A 23713-nucleotide genomic window follows, 5' to 3' on the forward strand; every position below is an offset into this window, starting at 1 on the left:
ATTCCTTTGCCTGAATTTTTCTCGGGGAATAGATCTTGCTTTCAAAATTTCAAAAATAATTGCAAGTTGTTTTTGTCCCTGAAATCTCGCTCTGCTGGAGATCCTGCTCAGCAGGTCAGGATTGTGATTTCCTTGCTCCGGGGCGACCCTCAAGATTGGGCTTTTGCATTGGCTCCAGGGGATCCTGCGTTGCTCAATGTGGATGCGTTTTTTCTGGCCTTGGGGTTGCTTTATGAGGAACCTCATTTAGAGCTTCAGGCGGAAAAAGCCTTGATGTCCCTATCTCAGGGGCAAGATGAAGTTGAAATATACTGCCAAAAATTCCGTAAATGGTCTGTGCTTACTCAGTGGAATGAGTGCGCCCTGGCGGCGAATTTCAGAGAGGGTCTCTCTGATGCCGTTAAGGATGTTATGGTGGGGTTCCCTGTGCCTGCGGGTCTGAATGAGTCCATGACAATGGCTATCCAGATCGATAGACGTCTGCGGGAGCGCAAACCTGTGCACCATTTGGCGGTGTCTACTGAGAAGACGCCAGAGAATATGCAATGTGATAGAATTCTGTCCAGAAGCGAACGGCAGAATTTTAGACGAAAAAATGGGTTGTGCTTTTATTGTGGTGATTCAACTCATGTTATATCAGCATGCTCTAAGCGTACTAAGAAGCTTGATAAGTCAGTTTCAATTGGCACTTTTCAGTCTAAGTTTATTCTATCTGTGACCCTGATTTGTTCTTTATCATCTATTACCGCGGATGCCTATGTCGACTCTGGCGCCGCTTTGAGTCTTATGGATTGGTCCTTTGCCAAACGCTGTGGGTATGATTTAGAGCCTCTTGAAACTCCTATACCTCTGAAGGGGATTGACTCCACCCCATTGGCTAGTAATAAACCACAATACTGGACACAAGTAACTATGCGAATTAATCCGGATCATCAGGAGATTATTCGCTTTCTTGTGCTGTATAATCTACATGATGTGTTGGTGCTTGGATTGCCATGGCTGCAATCTCATAACCCAGTCCTCGACTGGAACGCTATGTCTGTGTTAAGCTGGGGATGTAAGGGGACGCATGGGGACGTACCTGTGGTTTCCATTTCGTCATCTATTCCCTCTGAGATTCCTGAATTCTTGTCTGACTATCGTGACGTTTTTGAAGAACCTAAGCTTGGTTCATTACCTCCGCACCGGGAGTGCGATTGTGCCATAGATTTGATTCCGGGTAGTAAATACCCAAAGGGTCGTTTATTTAATCTGTCTGTGCCTGAACATGCTGCTATGCGAGAATATATAAAGGAGTCCTTGGAAAAGGGACATATTCGTCCTTCGTCATCTCCCTTAGGAGCCGGTTTTTTCTTTGTGTCTAAGAAAGATGGCTCTTTGAGGCCGTGTATTGATTATCGGCTTTTGAATAAAATCACGGTTAAATATCAATATCCGTTGCCACTGCTGACTGATTTGTTTGCTCGCATAAAGGGGGCCAAGTGGTTCTCTAAGATAGATCTCCGTGGGGCGTATAATTTGGTGCGAATTAAGCAGGGGGATGAGTGGAAAACCGCATTTAATACGCCCGAGGGCCACTTTGAGTATTTGGTGATGCCTTTTGGCCTTTCAAATGCCCCTTCAGTCTTTCAGTCCTTTATGCATGACATTTTCCGTGATTATTTGGATAAATTTATGATCGTGTATCTGGATGATATTCTGATTTTTTCGGATGACTGGGACTCTCATGTCCAGCAGGTCAGGAGGGTTTTTCAGGTTTTGCGGTCTAATTCCTTGTGTGTGAAGGGTTCTAAGTGCGTTTTTGGGGTTCAAAAGATTTCCTTCTTGGGATACATTTTTTCCCCCTCTTCCATCGAGATGGATCCTGTCAAGGTTCGGGCTATTTGTGATTGGACGCAACCCTCTTCTCTTAAGAGTCTTCAGAAATTTTTGGGCTTTGCTAACTTTTATCGTCGATTTATTGCTGGTTTTTCTGATGTTGTTAAACCATTGACTGATTTGACTAAGAAGGGTGCTGATGTTGCTGATTGGTCCCCTGCTGCTGTGGAGGCCTTTCGGGAGCTTAAGCGCCGCTTTTCTTCCGCCCCTGTGTTGCGTCAGCCTGATGTTGCTCTTCCTTTTCAGGTTGAGGTCGACGCTTCTGAAATCGGAGCTGGGGCGGTTTTGTCGCAAAGAAGTTCCGACTGCTCCGTGATGAAACCTTGTGCTTTTTTTTCTCGTAAATTTTCGCCCGCCGAGCGGAATTATGATATTGGGAATCGGGAGCTTTTGGCCATGAAGTGGGCTTTTGAGGAGTGGCGTCATTGGCTTGAGGGGGCTAGACATCAGGTGGTGGTATTGACCGACCACAAAAATTTAATTTATCTTGAGTCCGCCAGACGCCTGAATCCTAGACAGGCGCGCTGGTCGTTGTTTTTCTCTCGGTTTAATTTTGTGGTGTCATACCTGCCGGGTTCTAAGAATGTTAAGGCGGATGCCCTTTCTAGGAGTTTTGAGCCTGACTCCCCTGGTAATTCTGAACCTACAGGTATCCTTAAGGATGGAGTGATATTGTCTGCCGTTTCTCCAGACCTGCGGCGGGCCTTGCAGGATTTTCAGGCGGATAGACCTGATCGTTGCCCACCTGGTAGACTGTTTGTTCCTGATGATTGGACCAGTAAAGTCATTTCTGAGGTTCATTCTTCTGCGTTGGCAGGTCATCCTGGAATCTTTGGTACCAGGGATTTGGTGGCAAGGTCCTTCTGGTGGCCTTCCCTGTCACGAGATGTACGAGGCTTTGTGCAGTCTTGTGACGTTTGTGCTCGGGCCAAGCCTTGTTGTTCTCGGGCTAGTGGATTGTTGTTGCCCTTGCCTATCCCGAAGAGGCCTTGGACGCACATCTCGATGGATTTTATTTCGGATCTTCCTGTTTCTCAGAAGATGTCTGTCATCTGGGTGGTGTGTGACCGTTTCTCTAAGATGGTCCATTTGGTTCCCCTGCCTAAGTTGCCTTCTTCTTCCGAGTTGGTTCCTCTGTTTTTTCAAAATGTGGTTCGTTTGCATGGTATTCCGGAGAATATCGTTTCTGACAGAGGAACCCAATTCGTGTCTAGATTTTGGCGGGCATTCTGTGCTAGGATGGGCATAGATTTGTCTTTCTCGTCTGCTTTCCATCCTCAGACTAATGGCCAGACCGAGCGGACGAATCAGACTTTGGAGACATATTTGAGGTGTTTTGTGTCTGCAGATCAGGATGATTGGGTTGCTTTTTTGCCTTTAGCGGAGTTTGCCCTCAATAATCGGGCCAGCTCTGCCACCTTGGTGTCTCCTTTTTTCTGTAATTCGGGGTTTCATCCTCGATTTTCCTCCGGTCAGGTGGAATCTTCGGATTGTCCTGGAGTGGATGCTGTGGTGGAGAGGTTGCATCAGATTTGGGGGCAGGTGGTGGACAATTTGAAGTTGTCCCAGGAGAAGACTCAGCTTTTTGCCAACCGCCGGCGTCGGGTTGGTCCTCGGCTTTGTGTCGGGGACTTGGTGTGGTTGTCTTCTCGTTTTGTCCCTATGAGGGTTTCTTCTCCTAAGTTTAAGCCTCGGTTCATCGGCCCGTACAAGATATTGGAGATTCTTAACCCTGTGTCCTTCCGTTTGGACCTCCCTGCATCTTTTTCTATTCATAATGTTTTTCATCGGTCATTGTTGCGCAGGTATGAGGTACCGGTTGTGCCTTCCGTTGAGCCTCCTGCTCCGGTGTTGGTTGAGGGCGAGTTGGAGTACGTTGTGGAAAAAATCTTGGACTCCCGTGTTTCCAGACGGAAACTCCAGTATCTGGTCAAATGGAAGGGATACGGTCAGGAGGATAATTCTTGGGTGACTGCCTCTGATGTTCATGCCTCCGATCTGGTCCGTGCCTTTCATAGGGCTCATCCTGATCGCCCTGGTGGTTCTGGTGAGGGTTCGGTGCCCCCTCCTTGAGGGGGGGGGGGTACTGTTGTGAAATTGGATTTTGGGCTCCCCCGGTGGCCACTGGTGGAATTGAACTTGTGTGCATCATCCCCTCTGTTCACCTGTTCCCATCAGGATGTAGGAGTCGCTATTTAACCTTGCTCCTCTGTCACTTCCATGCCGGTCAACATTGTAATCAGAAGCCTTTCTGTGCATGTTCCTGCTACCAGACAACTTCCAGCTAAGTCGGACTTTTGTCCTTGTTTGTTTTTTGCATTTTGTTCCAGTTCACAGCTGCAGTTTCGTTTCTGTGTCTGGAAAGCTCTTGTGATCTGAAATTGCCACTCTGATGTTATGAGTTAATACTAGAGTCTTAAAGTAATTTCAGGATGGTGTATTGATAGGGTTTTCAGCTGACCATGAAAGTACCCTTTCTGTCTTCCTGCTATCTAGTAAGCGGACCTCGATTTTGCTAAACCTATTTTCATACTACGTTTGTCATTTTCATCTTAAATCACCGCCAATATATGTGGGGGCCTCTGTCTGCCTTTCGGGGAAATTTCTCTAGAGGTGAGCCAGGACTATATTTTCCTCTGCCAGGATTAGTTAGTCCTCCGGCCGGCGCTGGGCGTCTAGGGATAAAACGCAGGCTACGCTACCCGGCTACTGTTAGTTGTGCGGCAGGTTTAGTTCATGGTCAGTTTAAGTTTCCATCCTTCCAAGAGCTAGTTCCTATGTATGCTGGGCTATGTTCTCTTGCCATTGAGAACCATAACAGGGGTCACTCCCTGGCTGCGGCACTGTATATGGGGTCACTCCCTGGCTGCGGCACTGTATATGGGGTCACTCACTGGCTGTGGCACTGTATATGGGGTCACTCCCCGGCTGTGGCACTGTATATGGGGTCACTCCCTGGCTGCGGCACTGTATATGGGGTCACTCACTGGCTGTGGCACTGTATATGGGGTCACTCCCCGGCTGTGGCACTGTATATGGGGTCACTCACTGGCTGTGGCACTGTATATGGGGTCACTCACTGGCTGTGGCACTGTATATGGGGTCACTTCCTGGCTGGGTCACTGTATATGGGGTCACTCCCTGGCTGCGGCACTGTATATAGGGTCACTAACTGGCTGTGGCACTGTATATAGGGTCACTCACTGGCTGTGGCACAGTATATAGGTTCACTCCCTGGCTGCGGCACTGTATATGGGGTCACTCCCCGGCTGTGGCGCTGTATATGGGGTCACTCACTGGCTGTGGCACTGTATATGGGGTCACTCACTGGCTGTGGCACTGTATATGGGGTCACTCCCCGGCTGTGGCACTGTATATGGGGTCACTCACTGGCTGTGGCACTGTATATGGGGTCACTCACTGGCTGTGGCACAGTATATGGGGTCACTCACTGGCTGTGGCACTGTATATGGGGTCACTCCCCGGCTGTGGCACTGTATATGGGGTCACTCCCCGGCTGTGGCACTGTATATGGGGTCACTCCCCGGCTGTGGCACTGTATATGGGGTCACTCACTGACTGTGGCACTGTATATGGGGTCACTCACTGGCTGTGGCACTGTATATGGGGTCACTCACTGGCTGTGGCACTGTATATGGGGTCACTCCCCGGCTGTGGCACTGTATATGGGGTCACTCACTGGCTGTGGCACTGTATATGGGGTCACTCACTGGCTGTGGCACTGTATATGGGGTCACTCACTGGCTGTAGCACTGTATATGGGGTCACTCACTGGCTGTGGCACTGTATATGGGGTCACTCACTGGCTGTGGCACTGTATATGGGGTCACTTCCTGGCTGGGTCACTGTATATGGGGTCACTCCCTGGCTGCGGCACTGTATATAGGGTCACTAACTGGCTGTGGCACTGTATATAGGGTCACTCACTGGCTGTGGCACAGTATATAGGTTCACTCCCTGGCTGCGGCACTGTATATGGGGTCACTCCCCGGCTGTGGCGCTGTATATGGGGTCACTCACTGGCTGTGGCACTGTATATGGGGTCACTCACTGGCTGTGGCACTGTATATGGGGTCACTCACTGGCTGTGGCACTGTATATGGGGTCACTCACTGGCTGTGGCACTGTATATGGGGTCACTCACTGGCTGTGGCACTGTATATGGGGTCACTCACTGGCTGTGGCACTGTATATGGGGACACTCCCTGGCTGTGGCGCTGTATATGGGGTCACTCCCCGGCTGTGGCACTGTATATGGGGTCACTCACTGGCTGTGGCACTGTATATGGGGTCACTCACTGGCTGTGGCGCTGTATATGGGGTCACTCCCTGGCTGCGGCACTGTATATGGGGTCACTCCCTGGCTGTGGCGCTGTATATGGGGTCACTCACTGGCTGCGGCACTGTATATGGGGTCACTCCCTGGCTGCGGCACTGTATATGGGGTCACTCACTGGCTGTGGCACTGTATATGGGGTCACTTCCTGGCTGGGTCACTGTAAATGGGGTCACTCCCTGGCTTCGGCACTATATATGGGGTCACTCCCTGGCTGCGGCACTGTATATGGGGTCACTCACTGGCTGTGGCACTGTATATGGGGTCACTCCCCGGCTGTGGCACTGTATATGGGGTCACTCACTGGCTGTGGCACTGTATATGGGGTCACTCACTGACTGTGGCACTGTATATGGGGTCACTCACTGGCTGTGGCACTGTATATGGGGTCACTCACTGGCTGTGGCACTGTATATGGGGTCACTCCCCGGCTGTGGCACTGTATATGGGGTCACTCACTGGCTGTGGCACTGTATATGGGGTCACTCACTGGCTGTGGCACTGTATATGGGGTCACTCACTGGCTGTGGCACTGTATATGGGGTCACTCACTGGCTGTGGCACTGTATATGGGGTCACTCACTGGCTGTGGCACTGTATATGGGGTCACTTCCTGGCTGGGTCACTGTATATGGGGGTCACTCCCTGGCTGCGGCACTGTATATAGGGTCACTAACTGGCTGTGGCACTGTATATAGGGTCACTCACTGGCTGTGGCACAGTATATAGGTTCACTCCCCGGCTGCGGCACTGTATATGGGGTCACTCCCCGGCTGTGGCGCTGTATATGGGGTCACTCACTGGCTGTGGCACTGAATATGGGGTCACTCACTGGCTGTGGCACTGTATATGGGGTCACTCACTGGCTGTGGCACTGTATATGGGGTCACTCACTGGCTGTGGCACTGTATATGGGGTCACTCACTGGCTGTGGCACTGTATATGGGGTCACTCACTGGCTGTGGCACTGTATATGGGGTCACTCACTGGCTGTGGCACTGTATATGGGGTCACTCACTGGCTGTGGCGCTGTATATGGGGTCACTCCCTGGCTGTGGCGCTGTATATGGGGTCACTCACTGGCTGTGGCGCTGTATATGGGGTCACTCACTGGCTGTGGCACTGTATATGTGGTCACTTCCTGGCTGGGTCACTGTATATGGGGTCACTCCCTGGCTGCGGCACTGTATATGGGGTCACTCCCTGGCTGTGACACTGTATATGGGGTCACTTCCTGGCTGTGGCACTGTATATGACGGGAACTTTGGGTTCCATGAGTGATATAATTTCGTTGTGTACAGATGGAGGTGGGTTTAGTGCAGCAGAGTCCTTACTGTTTGCTATAACACCTTCCACATTTACTTTGCCCCCAGTGTACGATATAAGCACATGCGGAGATTTCAGGGACCAGTGACTCAGACCGGGGGCTTCAGGGTTATTCTTCTATCCTGGGTCCACCACATCGGGCCTATTCACTGGTATTTTGGCACCTGACAGATGTTGCTATGACAACACATAATAGATGACATCACTAAGAACAGCATTCTCCTATATGTTATGCAAGTTTAAAAGCAGCGCCCCCCAGTGGCCAAATCACCGAATTTTCACCCCTTCTTATGATTTTTTTTAAAACTATCTTTCTAGCATTCCTGTGAAGAAGTCATGTCCCGTGCCTGTAAGAGACCATCTGACTGTCATGGCTGCCTTGGCTTATTTACATGCAAGATGCCACAGGGCAGGTGTGATTTCAAGAGTGTCTCCAAAAGGACAGGTAAACACATGGTCAATATTGAGAACAGTGGGGTTAAATTAATGTTATGAGGTCAAGAAAGCTTTTCTGACACAAAGCTCCGAATCCCCTGCATAGGTATCAAGTTAGCGCACAATTTTCTTTGCCGCCACTAGAGGGAGCTCTAACTGCTTTAGCATTAATAAAACAGTATGTAATGTGCTCCCTCTAGTGGTGACTGTAGGCAGACAGAAATCATCTGTGTGCTGTCAGTGCACCTTTCTTCACACCCCAATTTTTCGTTTTTGTTTTTTTTTTTCCAATGGCAGGCATGTTCTACCAAAGTTTACAGAAGGATGAGACGTCAGATGTACACGTGCCTTAAGGATTTACTGCAAAAGGATTCTGGGAGTTGTGCAAAGTTAAAGCTCCCCCTGTGGCCCGAAGTCTGTGGTCCTGAAATATAAATAATATATTTATTCCTGAAATAATTATAATGAGTATTAATGTATTTAATAAACACAAATAAATGGATGATCTGATCATTGTGTATTATCTGATGCGTATTTAAAGGGGCGGCAGTGACACCCGAGCCCCAGAGGGGGATTGTGCCCAAAGGCTGAGGGATGTACTTTCCCATAGGAAAAAAAGTAACAGCTCCAAAATCTCCGCTTAGGGGTGAGTACAGTAGATGATATTGTGCTTGCTGTCAGTGAATGGAAACATATACAAATATTGACCTTCTCATATTGGCCAAAAAGATCTTTTGGGACCCTCTAGGCTCAAAGGCCTAAGTGACAGCAGAGGGTTTGTTACAATGGGACATAAGGAGCAGAAAACTAAAACTCTTGTCCTTATCGATGGCTAGCATCAGTAATATGATCCCCCTCCAGTGACCTTTGTAAAAAGATAAATAAAAATGAGCACCCCCTCCCTACTGTGATGCCAGGTCTTATTGTATTTTTTCCTTGGACAAATTTTACTCCTGGTTCCTCCATAGAGAAGAGTCCTGTTACCACCAAATAATAAAGGGTATATGACAAACCAGGTCTGCTACTATATTTATACCCCTACACCTCTCTCTACCTCTAAGGGCTGTCCCACACGTCCAGATAGTTCCGGTACCGGAATAAATCGGTACCGGAGTTATCCGTGTGCCTGGGAACTCACGTAGGCCATACGGGCGGCACACGTGTGCCGCCCGTATGGCGCGTGGGTACCACACGGAGCGTGTGGTACCCTGCATCGTGCTGAAGCCGCGATTCATATGTTCCCTGCAGCAGCGTTTGCTGCAGAGAAAATATGAATAATAGTGTTTAAAATAAAGATCTATGTGTCCGCCGCCCCCCCACCCCCTGTGCTGTTAGGGCCGGCGCTCAGTCATTGCAGGAAGCGGACGGTGAGGGACGTGAATGTAAGTATGTACTGTTTGTTTTTTTTACATTTTACGCTGGTAACCAGGGTAAACATCGGGTTACTAAGCGCGGCCCTGCACTTAGCAACCCGATGTTTACCCTGGTTACCCGGGGACCTCGGCATCGTTGGTCGCTGGAGAGCGGTCTGCGTGACAGCTCTCCAGCGATCAAACAGCGATGCTGCAGCGATCGGCATCGTTGTCGCTATCGCTGCAGCGTCGCTTAATGTGAAGGTACCTTTAGGAGTAAAGAGAAATAAAATGTGACCCTTGTGAGTGTATAAAAGAATCCGATTCTTAACCCATGGGACAAAAAAAAAAACTTAAAAAAGGAAAATGCAAAATTAAATAACCAAGAAACAGATAAAATAATTAAAGACATATTTATTTCTAAAATAGAAAAAAAAATGAAATTGGAACAGATAAGAGATCTCAATATAAACCACAGGCTCATTTTATTGGAATTTTATACATTTTATATATCATTATATTTTACCAGTTGTGCACAGCGTGACCCGCAGAGGGCGCTCTCTAGCTTTGTCTAACTTGATCACAGGCTTTTAGATTAGTGGTTTCAGTATTCCGCCGGCCCCACCGACTCATGGGGATCAGCCTTTGCCCTGCAGTCAATGACTTGTAAGACGTTTTTACAAGCTTTTTTTTCATTCTCCATCTTTGGTATCTTCCTAAGGCGCAGTCATCGCGAGCTGAAGGCATTAAGGCTTGTAGTGGGCAGGGATTACATTCCCCTCTACCCGTCCCCCTTAATGCCAAACATTCATGTACAAGATGCAAGAGTCCGACAACTTCTTCATCGACCACATACAGCAATAAGACACATGTGGTTATAATCACTGGCAGTGGGGAAGAGGCACGACATCTGCTGCTTCTTACAGAACTTTGTGTCATGTCTCCGAATATTGCCCACAAGTCACATTGGAAGCAAAACTTTAAAAGGAAAACTTCACAAAAAGTTTGGGTGGAGTTTTTTTGTTTTTAACAAAAGCGCGAAAGTCCCTTCGGTCTAGATCAGAAATAGCATGTAGGAAATTGAGAGAAAAAAAAAAAGGTACTGCCCCTTTAAGAGGGTTAATGTCCACTTTGGATACAAGGGTCTTCTAATGATAAACTGGAAGACCCAGTGATAAGCTGTGATCTGTATGGGAACCTGAAAGCACGTGTTTCATTTGCCTACAGCTCCCCCGCAGGGAAAATGAAGTATTACACAATATTAATGGAAATCAATAGGCTGTCCGTGTTGGGTCCTCCAAAGAGAGATGCTCTACACTTTAGAGGAAACATATGAAAATGTTTTTCTAAACTTGACAACCTCTTAAAGGGTTATTCTCAAGTTTGATATGAGATACAGGATAATTTTCCGATCGCTGGGGGTCCGACCATTCGGAATCCCGAAAACCGGGGCTTGAAAGAGTGTTCTAATGGGAGTGCTGAAGACCAGCCATCTCTGGTGGTCACATAGAGAATGAATAGAGAGGCAGTTGTACATTATCGACCACCTCTCCATTCAGTTCTCGCGATTGGTGGGGGACCCAGCGTTTGGACCTCCAACCATCAGGAAGTCATCTCCTATCCTACATAACTTTAGAATACCCCTTTAAGACAGCCTATAAACTCGTGGAAAAAAGAAAGGTTAAGCTCCTGGTCTTCTCAACTTGGGAATAGTCAAGTGGGCAGGTCCAAATGAAATGGGTGGAGCCAAGCCTTCCCCCTCTCTAGTGCAGCCAGACCTGTAATGCAGTTTACGCCCCACCTAATTCTCTGCTTTTTTTTTATGGAGGACCCCCTCTAACAGATCCATATGCCTTACTAGGGCATAGAAATTTGCGGTCTACACAAAAATGACCTTCAAAAATTTGTTCTACTGAACCAGGCCATAGAAAGTTCTTGTAATGGACTGACAGTAGCCACGACTCCACCCATCCATGATTACAGCCATGGCAGGGACTTACATTGTTCCAACAAAGCAAAAAGTTACTCCATAAAACAACAACCAGAAGTGATTCAGAAAATATCACATATCAGATTGCTCTTCCCACTTGAAGAATCTTTCCATAACTTAAAATACTTAAGACCGGACATTTCATTAAAAGGCACTTCAAAATTGACAATTGGAGCTCAATCACATATTTTGGTTACAGTCCGGAATATAAACAGTATTAAAATGGTGCAAAGTAGCCATAAAGATAGACTATTCGTAAAGGGGAATTCTACCTTTAGCAATTTTTGCTCACATGACATCCAGAAAGCACTTTTAGACCCACTTAAAAGATACCAGGCACTTTATCTCTCCACTACGTTGCTGAAGCTCCTAAATGCAGACATCCCTTTTAGCTTTTTATTTAGTCCTATGTTTGGTAAAGAGAGTATCACTTTGGCTGATGTAAGTGCCGCTGTTCTCCTGAATCCGGCGTTGTTTTACTTTTGTTCCTGCGCCTCTCCATTCTTGAGATATGGCCTTTTGTTACATCTAATTGTTTTTACCCAATTGGGTGTGGTGCTTAAAAACACGCCTACAGAGGGCTAAAGGCCAGATTTAAATACAGCAAAGAAGGGGTCATATCTCAGGAAGGGAGAGGTGCAGGAACAAAAGAAAAACAACCCTGAGTTCAGGAGAACAGCGGAATTTACACCAGGGTCAAATATTATATATTTACGGAAAGTGACAAATCCCCTCTAAATGACTGTGCAAACAAGGCATCTATGGAAGACACTAGGTGGGAACAAAAAGGGGTCAGAATACTTAGTTTGATCAAACTACTTTTGATTCTGGAACGCCAAATCTTAGGTAGACATTAGATATTAGGGTAATTTTCATGAAGATTTATCCATTTGATTTTCTAATATTTTCTACTTCTGGTGATTACAATCATTAAATATAGAACCAACGGTGCAATCTACCCTTTCAAAAAAAGCAAAAAAACCCACAAACATACAAAAGTTTTTCACACGGTCATCATAGATTATGCGTAGAACGCTGTAACTATAACAGTACCACAGATATCAGACGTCAGTCGACGCGATGGACCACGGGCAGATGAATGACGGGGAGGTGTATCGTTATTCATCACAGTTTAAAGTTGCCAGGAAGGCACCAAGATTTACGCCCCAAATCGGGATTGGGGGTTAATTAGAGAAAAACTCCTCTAGGTCGAGGGTAATAATGGACGTAAGTCTACGCGCACATCCTGTAAGTCCCGACGATCGCCATCCGATCGGCCAACACCCCCGTACACAGATTTCTTGGACAGTTAAATATCCCCAATCTTTCGAGGTGATAAATTCAGTCTTTCTGCTTTTACAGAATTTTTTTTAAATCCTATTATAAATAAAAGTTTTGCAAGAAAAGAAAAAATCAACGATCGATCAATGATGATGATTAGGTGGCTTCAATGACAAGCTTATCCGAGATCTGTCCAGTGCATGATACAGAGGAGAGACCACCCAACTGTCCATTATAAGTCTCCACTGGGGGAGGGGTGGGCGACTCTTCACCGCGAGGGAAAGATTTCTGTGTCGGCTCAAACTTCCTGCTTCCCTTCAGCAAACAGTAACAGGAGGGACAAATCCACGGCGACCAGAGAGTCAGACAGCTGGTTAATAAGTTAAAAAAACACGTCCATAGGGCTCGTCTTATCCCTGCGTTCTACTTTTTGTGTAAAAAACGCATTTTACTTCCTAGGAAACAAACAAGTAATATTTTTATAGGACACAGAAATGGTTAATATACAATTATTTACCTGAGTTACATCCTGTATTATACTCCAGAGCTGCACTCACTATTCTGCTGATGGAGTCACTGTGTACATGCATTACATTACTGATCCTGAGATACATCCTGTATTATACTCCAGAGCTGCGCTCACTATTCTGCTGGTGGAGTCACTGTGTACATACATTACATTACTGATCCTGAGTTACATCCTGTATTATACCCCAGAGCTGCACTCACTATTCTGCTGGTGCAGTCACTGTGTACATACATTACATTACTGATCCTGAGTTACATCCTGTATTATACCCCAGAGCTGCACTCACTATTATGCTGGTGCAGTCACTGTGTACATACATTACATTACTGATCCTGAGTTACATCCTGTATTATACTCCAGAGCTGCACTCACTATTCTGCTGGTGCAGTCACTGTGTACATACATTACTGATCCTGAGTTACCTCCTGTATTATACTCCAGAGCTGCACTCACTATTCTGCTGATGGAGTCACTGTGTACATGCATTACATTACTGATCCTGAGTTACATCCTGTATTATACTCTAGAGCTGCGCTCACTATTCTGCTGGTGGAGTCACTGTGTACATACATTACATTACTGATCCTGAGTTACATCCTGTATTATACTCCAGAGCTGCACTCACTATTCTGCTGATGGAGTCACTGTGTACATGCATTACATTACTGATCCTGAGATACATGCTGTATTATACTCCAGAGCTGCGCTCACTATTCTGCTGGTGGAGTCACTGTGTACATACATTACATTACTGATCCTGAGTTACATCCTGTATTATACCCCAGAGCTGCACTCACTATTCTGCTGGTGCAGTCACTGTGTACATACATTACATTACTGATCCTGAGTTACATCCTGTATTATACCCCAGAGCTGCACTCACTATTCTGCTGGTGCAGTCACTGTGTACATACATTATATTACTGATCCTGAGTTACATCCTGTATTATACCCCAGAGCTGCACTCACTATTCTGCTGGTGCAGTCACTGTGTACATTACATTACTGATCCTGAGTTACATCCTGTATTATACCCCAGAGCTGCACTCACTATTATGCTGGTGCAGTCACTGTGTACATGCATTACATTACTGATCCTGAGATACATCCTGTATTATACTCCAGAGCTGCGCTCACTATTCTGCTGGTGGAGTCACTGTGTACATACATTACATTACTGATCCTGAGTTACATCCTGTATTATACTCCAGAGCTGCACTCACTATTCTGCTGGTGCAGTCACTGTGTACATACATTACTGATCCTGAGTTACATCCTGTATTATACCCCAGAACTGCACTCACTATTCTGCTGGTGCAGTCACTGTGTACATACATTACATTACTGATCCTGAGTTACATCCTGTATTATACTCCAGAGCTGCACTCACTATTCTGCTGGTGCAGTCACTGTGTACATACATTACATTACTGATCCTGAGTTACATCCTGTATTATACCCCAGAGCTGCACTCACTATTCTGCTGGTGCAGTCATTGTGTACATACATTACATTACTGATCCTGAGTTATATCCTGTATTATACTCCAGAGCTGCACTCACTATTCTGCTGGTACAGTCACTGTGTACATACATTACATTACTGATCCTGAGTTACATCCTGTATTATACCCCAGAGCTGCACTCACTATTCTGCTGGTGCAGTCACTGTGTACATACATTACATTACTGATCATGAGTTACATCCTGTATTATACTCCAGAGCTGCACTCACTATTCTGCTGGTGCAGTCACTGTGTACATACATTACATTACTGATCCTGAGTTACATCCTGTGTTATACCCCAGAGCTGCACTCACTATTATGCTGGTGCAGTCACTGTGTACATACATTACATTACTGATCCTGAGTTACATCCTGTATTATACCCCAGAGCTGCACTCACTATTCTGCTGGTGCAGTCACTGTGTACATTACATTACTGATCCTGAGTTACATCCTGTATTATACCCCAGAGCTGCACTCACTATTATGCTGGTGCAGTCACTGTGTACATACATTACATTACTGATCCTGAGTTACATCCTGTATTATACTCCAGAGCTGCACTCACTATTCTGCTGGTGCAGTCACTGTGTACATACATTACTGATCCTGAGTTACCTCCTGTATTATACTCCAGAGCTGCACTCACTATTCTGCTGATGGAGTCACTGTGTACATACATTACATTATTGATCCTGAGTTACATCCTGTATTATACTCCAGAGCTGCACTCACTATTCTGCTGATGGAGTCACTGTGTACATACATTACATTACTGATCCTGAGATACATCCTGTATTATACTCCAGAGCTGCGCTCACTATTCTGCTGGTGGAGTCACTGTGTACATACATTACATTACTGATCCTGAGTTACATCCTGTATTATACTCCAGAGCTGCACTCACTATTCTGCTGATGGAGTCACTGTGTACATGCATTACATTACTGATCCTGAGATACATCCTGTATTATACTCCAGAGCTGCGCTCACTATTCTGCTGGTGGAGTCACTGTGTACATACATTACATTACTGATCCTGAGTTACATCCTGTATTATACTCCAGAGCTGCACTCACTATTCTGCTGGTGCAGTCACTGTACATACATTACATTACTGATCCTGAGTTACATCCTGTATTATACCCCAGAGCTGCACTCACTATTCTGCTGGTGCAGTCACTGTGTACATACATTATATTACTGATCCTGAGTTACATCCTGTATTATACCCCAGAGCTGCACTCACTATTCTGCTGGTGCAGTCACTGTGTACATTACATTACTGATCCTGAGTTACATCCTGTATTATACCCCAGAGCTGCACTCACTATTATGCTGGTGCAGTCACTGTGTACATACATTACATTACTGATCCTGAGTTACATCCTGTATTATACCCCAGAGCTGCACTCACTATTCTGCTGGTGCAGTCACTGTGTGCATACATTACATTACTGATCCTGAGTTACATCCTGTATTATACTCCAGAGCTGCACTCACTATTCTGCTGGTGCAGTCACTGTGTACATACATTACTGATCCTGAGTTACCTCCTGTATTATACTCCAGAGCTGCACTCACTATTCTGCTGATGGAGTCACTGTGTACATGCATTACATTACTGATCCTGAGATACATCCTGTATTATACTCCAGAGCTGCGCTCACTATTCTGCTGGTGGAGTCACTGTGTACATACATTACATTACTGATCCTGAGTTACATCCTGTATTATACTCCAGAGCTGCACTCACTATTCTGCTGATGGAGTCACTGTGTACATGCATTACATTACTGATCCTGAGATACATCCTGTATTATACTCCAGAGCTGCGCTCACTATTCTGCTGGTGGAGTCACTGTGTACATACATTACATTACTGATCCTGAGTTACATCCTGTATTATACTCCAGAGCTGCACTCACTATTCTGCTGGTGCAGTCACTGTGTACATACATTACTGATCCTGAGTTACATCCTGTATTATACCCCAGAACTGCACTCGCTATTCTGCTGGTGCAGTCACTGTGTACATACATTATATTACTGATCCTGAGTTACATCCTGTATTATACCCCAGAGCTGCACTCACTATTCTGCTGGTGCAGTCACTGTGTACATTACATTACTGATCCTGAGTTACATCCTGTATTATACCCCAGAGCTGCACTCACTATTATGCTGGTGCAGTCACTGTGTACATACATTACATTACTGATCCTGAGTTACATCCTGTATTATACTCCAGAGCTGCACTCACTATTCTGCTGGTGCAGTCACTGTGTACATACATTACTGATCCTGAGTTACCTCCTGTATTATACTTCAGAGCTGCACTCACTATTCTGCTGGTGCAGTCACTGTGTACATACATTACATATCCTGAGTTACATCCTGTATTATACCCCAGAGCTGAACTCACTATTCTGCTGGTGCAGTCACTGTGTACATACATTACATTACTGATCCTGAGTTACATCCTGTATTATACCCCAGAGCTGCACTCACTATTCTGCTGGTGCAGTCACTGTGTACATACATTACATTACTGATCCTGAGTTACATCCTGTATTATACTCCAGAGCTGCACTCACTATTCTGCTGGTGCAGTCACTGTGTACATACATTACTGATCCTGAGTTACCTCCTGTATTATACTCCAGAGCTGCACTCACTATTCTGCTGGTGCAGTCACAGTGTACATACATTACATTACTGATCCTGAGTTACATCCTGTATTATACCCCAGAGCTGAACTCACTATTCTGCTGGTGCAGTCACTGTGTACATACATTACATTACTGATCCTGTACTGATCCTGAGTTACATCCTGTATTGTACTCCAGAGCTGCACTCACTATTCTGCTGGTGCAGTCACTGAGTACATACATTACATTACTGATCTTGCGTTAAATCCTGTAGTATACCCCAGAGCTGCACTCACAATGATGACAAAGTTGAAATCTTGAGTGCGCAGAATGTTGAATGCAGCTCTGGAGTATGATACAAATTATACAATGATGCTGACACTTGTAGTCTCAGGTTGCAGACTGCCATGACTGCAGTATATAGGAGTCCTCCATACTGGAGCGTTACGGACACATTATAGAGTCGTTACATCTCACCTATCCTATTGAAAAACCTGTTGACACCGCTCTGCTCTCCGCCCGGTAGGGTCTCCAGATATTCCTGTGCTCGAACCTCAAAGAGACCTGTAGACACAAACAACCAGCAGGGTCAGGGCCGGAGCTTCTTCCGCTCACACCCCAAGACTTTACAGTAGGGAATGTGCACAGCTGTGTGCGGGGGCTTCAGAGCAGAACTCCCAGCAGAGCAGAATAAAAACAGGGTGGAGAAAGCGGACAACACACATAGTACGCTCCCGTCTATAAATCTATGGACAATATCGTCATCCTGTAGGGAAATCATCTTAAAGGGACAGGACAGGAGGCATCTAGTGCTGCCATTTTACCATTAGGGGGTGCTACAGCAAAATCCACCATTACATACAGTATATATACACAGGCCCGGTTGATGGCGGCCATATTTGGGATGCATCATAGGTTGACCGACCTTTGTTGCCCTGTTTCCGCATCTCTCGCTCTTGGGTGAAGCCTCCAAACATTTGCGTCTCCATGAAAACCTCCAGGAAGCGGCGGACGCTCTTTGACGAGACAGATTTCCGGAAGGCGTCACGGAGGAGAGTTCTCTCGTCTTGCTCCCCAGGAACCATGAACAAGGAGTAGTGGCCGACGATTTCCACAAAGAAGCGAACAAAGGCCTCCGATACTATATCATTCAAGGAGCTGGAGTCTGAGGGACACGAGACTAGGTCACCAAGAGCAAAAGTGCAGGGGGTTCATTTTTACCACGCTCTGTCCCTTTTGTGAATCTCAGGCTTTGGCATTTACCTTGCTGCCCGTTGGCAGAGCCCTGGATGATTTCTGCAGCCAATTCATTGCGCTGCTCCAAAATCTGCTCCAGAGCGGTCTGCAGTTTTCGAGGCAGGATAGAGTCCTCATCCTCCATCTAAGAGCAGAAGAGAGATGAAAAGTCATCCAAAGTTTTCAAGATTAGTCAGATACGGTAAATGTGACTGACGCACTGAAATCTCCAATGTCATTACCATATAATACTGCCATACAATGCATAAATAATACAAACAACAGGCAGCCCTGGCTGACCAGCCTGGCCAAAGAACTGAGACGGGCTTCCAGGGTCGCTGAGCAGAGATGGAAGAGATCCCGTTCTGCCGAGCACTTCATTGCATACAAGCAGTCCCTCGCCAGCTTCAAGTCCGCGCTCACTGCTGCAAAACAAACTTACTTCTCATCTCTCATATCCTCCCTATCTCCCAACCCTAAACAGCTTTTCAACACTTTCAATTCTCTATTCCATCCCCCAGCACTTCCTCCCTCTCCTCTCATTTCTGCTGAAGACTTTGCCTCTTTCTTTAAACTGAAGATCGATACGATCAGAGAAAGCTTTGGCCCGCAGCGCCCAATGCCCCTCTTAGCTGCTAAGCCTTGTTCCTCCAAAACCACCTTCTCCACCATGACCGAAGATCAGCTCTCCACCCTCCTGTCAAGATCACACATCACCACTTGCACGCTTGATCCGCTCCCGTCCCACCTCATCCCTAACTTCACCACAGTCTTCATCCCAGCCCTAACACACCTCTTCAACCTCTCACTTACAAATGGTGTCTTTCCCTCATCCTTCAAACATGCCAAGATCACACCCATCCTCAAAAAGCCCTCCCTTGACCCAACCTCTGTATCTAGCTATCGCCCGATATATCTTCTCCCTTATGCCTCAAAACTACTGGAACAGCAAGCCCATCTTGAACTGTCCTCCCACCTCTCCTCTTGCTCCCTCTTTGACCGGTTACAATCTGGCATCCGACCCCATCATTCAACTGAAACTGTCCTAACTAAAGTCACCAACGACCTACTAACCACCAAGAGCAAGCGACACTACTCTGTCCTCCTTCTCTTGGACCTGTCTTCTGCGTTCGACACTGTGGACCATTCTTCCTGCTACAGATTCTATCATCTCTTGGCATCACAGATTTGGCCCTATCCTGGATCTCGTCATATCTAACAGACCGAACATTCAGTGTCTCCCTCTCCCACACCACCTCCTGACCTCGCCCCTTGTCTGTCGGCGTTCCCCAAGGCTCAGTTCTAGGACCCCTACTCTTCGCCATCTACACCTTTGGCCACGGACAGCTCATAGAATCCCACGGTTTACAGTTTCATCTCTACGCCGATGACACACAGATCTACCTATCTGGGCCTCACCTCCTTACTGACCAAAATCCCACAAAGTCTGTCCGCTATTTCAGCTTTCTTTTCTGCTCCCTTTCTAAAACTGAACATGGACAAAACAGAATTCATCATATTTCCCCCATCTCACCCAACCCCTCCACCAGACCTATCCATCAATGTCAATGGCTGCTCACTTTCCCCAGTCCCGCATGCTCGGTGCCTCGGGGTGATCCTTGACTCAACCCTCTCTTTCAAGCCTCATATCCAAGCCCTTGCCTCCTCCTGCCAACTCCAACTCAAAAACATTTCCCGGATCTGTACATTCCTTGACCAGGAATCCACAAAAACACTAGTGCACGCCCTTATGATCTCCCGCCTCGACTACTGCAACCTCCCCTTGAACACTCTCACCACTCCAATCCATCCTACACTCTGCTGCCCGACTAAGCTACCTGTCTCCCCGTTATTCCCCAGCCTCTCTTCTCTGCCAAGCCCTTCACTGGCTTCCTATTGTACCGAGGCTCCAGTTCAAAACCCTTACTATGATGTACAAAGCCATCCACAACCTGTCTCCTCCATACATCTGTGACCTCGTCTCCCGGTACCTACCTACACGCAACCTCCGATCCTCTCAAGATCTCCTCCACTCCGCTCTCATCTCTTCTTCCCACAACCACATACAAGACTTCTCCCGTGCTTCCCCCATACTCTGTAACTCTCTACCACAACACATCAGACTCTCGCCTACCATAGAAACCTTCAAAAAGAACCTGAAGACTCACCTCTTCCGACAAGCCTACAGCCTGCAGTGATCCTGAACTTACTGAACTGCCGCACAGCCAGCTCTACCCTCTCCTAGTGTATCCTCACCCATCCCCTGTAGACTGTGAGCCCTCGCGGGCAGGGTCCTCTCTCCTTCTGTACTTGTGTGTGCCTTGTTTTTGCTCATGTTTATTGTACTTGTCTATATTTGCCCCTTTTCACATGTAAAGCGCCATGGAAAAAATGGCGCTATAAAAATGTATAATAATAATAAAAAATAATACCACTATCCTGTGCTCATATAATACTGCCATACTATGCCAAAAAAATACCACTATCCTGTGCTCATATAATACTGCCATACAATGCCTAAATAAAACAACTATCCTGTGTCTATATAATACTGCCATACAATGCCTAAATAATACCACTGTCCTATGCTCATATAATACTGCCAGACAATGCCTAAATAATACCACTGTCCTATGCTCATATAATACTGCCAGACAATGCCTAAATAATACCAATATCCTGTGTCCATATAATACTGCCATACTATGCCTAAATAATACCACTGTCCTATGCTCATATAATACTGCCATACAATGCCTAAATAATACCACTATCCTGTGCTCATATTACTGCCATACTATGCCTAAATAATACCGCTATCCTGCATCTTTATAATAATGTCATACAGTGCCTAAATAGTACCACTATCCTGTGTTCATATAATACTGCCATACAAGGCCTAAATAATACTACGATCATATGTCTATATAATAATCTCATACAATGCTTAAATAATATCACTATCTTATGTCTATATAATACCGCCATACAATGCATTTAATTGTGCTGTATATTGTCTATTTAAAACTATGAAGGAAATCTAAAGCTGCTCCTTTAACCTGTAGCATTATGTCTATGAGCAGCTCATTAACCCTCGTGTCCCGTGTAGACACCATGATGGCGCGTCACTCACCTGCCTCAGGAGGCGATTATTACCCAGGTCGACCAGTAGAACCTGCAATGGGAGAAAAGATAATAAAGTCACCTCCTATTTCCTGGGGTATTTCCATGCCACGACCAGGGCCGACCTCCCTCCCGACCTTCCTCACGACCTTCCTCCCGGCCTCCCTCCCGACCTTCCTCCCGGCCTCCCTCCCGACCTTCCTCCCGGGCTCCCTCCCGACCTTCCTCCCGGGCTCCCTCCCGACCTTCCTCCCGACCTCCCTCCCGACCTTCCTCCCGGGCTCCATCCCGACCTTCCTCCCGACCTCCCTCCCGACCTTCCTCCCGGGCTCCCTCCCGACCTTTCTCCCAGCCTGGGCTCATGTCCATTCCTGCTGAGTCCACATCCTGGACTGTGGTTTGAGGATTCTCTCGTGCCGACCAAAAATGACAGACGAGTATCCTGGAGCGTGATCAGAAATCCCCGGGCCCGACTGTGGACTAACACTGAATGTGAACAGCTCCTCTAGGGGGCGCCATACGCTACCTCTATAGGAAGGCCTAAAGCCCTGAGCATTCTGAGATCCTAACTCATAGAATAGAATGCCAGGATGACAGTATAGACTGACACTGATAGAAGAAAAGCCGCAGGGGGAACTAAAGGGACCCAGACAGGAGGATTTGGGCAACAAAGCTGCCACTATTGCCTTATATACTGTGTACAAACAGCTTATATGATTGACAAAACAACAAAGGAGTTCCTTGGAGTCATGGAGGTGGAGCCATTTAGATGAACAGTCATGGGGGCTGCACTCTCAATGCCTGTTATGGATTGATTTACTTCTCCTTTGTCATCACAAAACATTCAGGATCACGTCCGTCCAGAAGCCAGTGATGATTTCTGCCAATCACAGCCAGAAGAAGCAACGTCCTTCTCTGACCAGAGATTTTTTTTTAAGGGGACAGAACAGAAAAATAATTTTGGAGGCGAATAAAAAAAATTCTGGCTACGTGCATCCACCACTAGGGGGAGCTCACTAAATACAGATTTATTTTTCATTATTATTAGTTTTTATCGTTTTTAGGATTATAATATATTGCTTTTATTATTAGTTTGTATTGTTTTTATGATTATTATCAGTTTGCATTGTTTTTAGGATTATTATATATTGCTTTTATTATTAGTTGTTATTATTTTTAGAATTATTATTAGTTGCTATCGTATTTATGATTATTATATTTTGCTTTTTTTTAATTGTTTTTAGGATTATTATTAGTTTTTATTGTTTTTAGAATTATTATATATTGGTTTTATTATTATTTTTGATCGCTTTGATTATTACTATTATTATTTTTTATTGTTTTTAGAATGATTATATTTTTCTTTTATTACTAGTTTTTAGGATTATTATTATTAGTTTTTATCATATCTAGGATTAGTATATATAGATTTATTATTTTTTATAGTTTTTTTTTAATTAAATGGGAAATGTACGCACTGTATACAGTGAGCTCCCCCTAGTGGTGACAGCAGGATACCAGAGTTTTACCTTTTAACTCTATGGTAGGGGGTTTGGAGCTTTGTACTGGAGTTTTTACCCCTCTACTATTATTTGTCAGTGCAGAATATTAGATTTTGTTAGCGGACCCCCGAGAAAAAAAAAGAACAAACAAAAAAACAAAACAAAAAACAAACAAACAAACAAACTCACCTCCTCCACCGGCAGCTCTTTGAGACGAGGGAGCGAGCTGGACAGGAGCCCGATGAGGAACGGGGTGGGGGAGCAGACAATGTCGATCATTGATGGCGGGAGCACAGGAATGTAGGTGTGCTGCCAGGCGAATGGGTAAATTAGCGCCACCATGGCATGGCAGCATTTGGACAAGGTGCTGAAAATAAAAAAGTAAATATAGGGTAAACTCTAAAAGGGGCACTGCCCAGAAATCAGCGAATAGAATGCCAGAGTTACAGTGCAGACTGACACTGTATAAAATATTGCAGATTTTCCTAGACGGCGGCATTAAATCTGCCTAAATAAACCCGTATTGGTCCCACATCTGCCCCCCGAG

General features: G+C 45.8%; 2 protein-coding genes across 5 annotated transcripts in view; one reads left to right on the plus strand and one right to left on the minus strand.

The window, feature by feature from the left end:
• Positions 1 to 8007, plus strand: part of LOC143776871 (uncharacterized) — a 47739-nt gene extending 39732 nt beyond the window's left edge. For both annotated transcript variants that reach the window (XM_077266684.1, XM_077266685.1), the window contains exon 20: positions 7880 to 8007. The gene's annotated coding sequence lies outside the window, so the exon portion shown is untranslated. The remainder of the gene's footprint in view (positions 1 to 7879) is intronic.
• A 1740-nt stretch (positions 8008 to 9747) lies between these two features.
• Positions 9748 to 23713, minus strand: part of DENND2A (DENN domain containing 2A) — a 68068-nt gene continuing 54102 nt past the window's right edge. The window contains exons 12-17 of one of the 3 annotated variants that reach the window (XM_077266689.1): positions 23356 to 23533; positions 21675 to 21716; positions 18569 to 18686; positions 18231 to 18470; positions 17783 to 17869; positions 9748 to 13074 (exon numbers count right to left, since the gene is read on the minus strand). In XM_077266689.1, the coding sequence (XP_077122804.1) occupies positions 13043 to 13074; positions 17783 to 17869; positions 18231 to 18470; positions 18569 to 18686; positions 21675 to 21716; positions 23356 to 23533 (697 nt within the window). In that variant the 3' untranslated portion in view covers positions 9748 to 13042. The remainder of the gene's footprint in view (positions 13075 to 17782; positions 17870 to 18230; positions 18471 to 18568; positions 18687 to 21674; positions 21717 to 23355; positions 23534 to 23713) is intronic. The other 2 variants (XM_077266688.1, XM_077266686.1) reach the window with 2 other exon arrangements.

The sequence above is a fragment of the Ranitomeya variabilis genome, chromosome 5 (assembly GCF_051348905.1).
Source record: "Ranitomeya variabilis isolate aRanVar5 chromosome 5, aRanVar5.hap1, whole genome shotgun sequence".
Classification (NCBI taxonomy): domain Eukaryota; kingdom Metazoa; phylum Chordata; class Amphibia; order Anura; family Dendrobatidae; genus Ranitomeya; species Ranitomeya variabilis.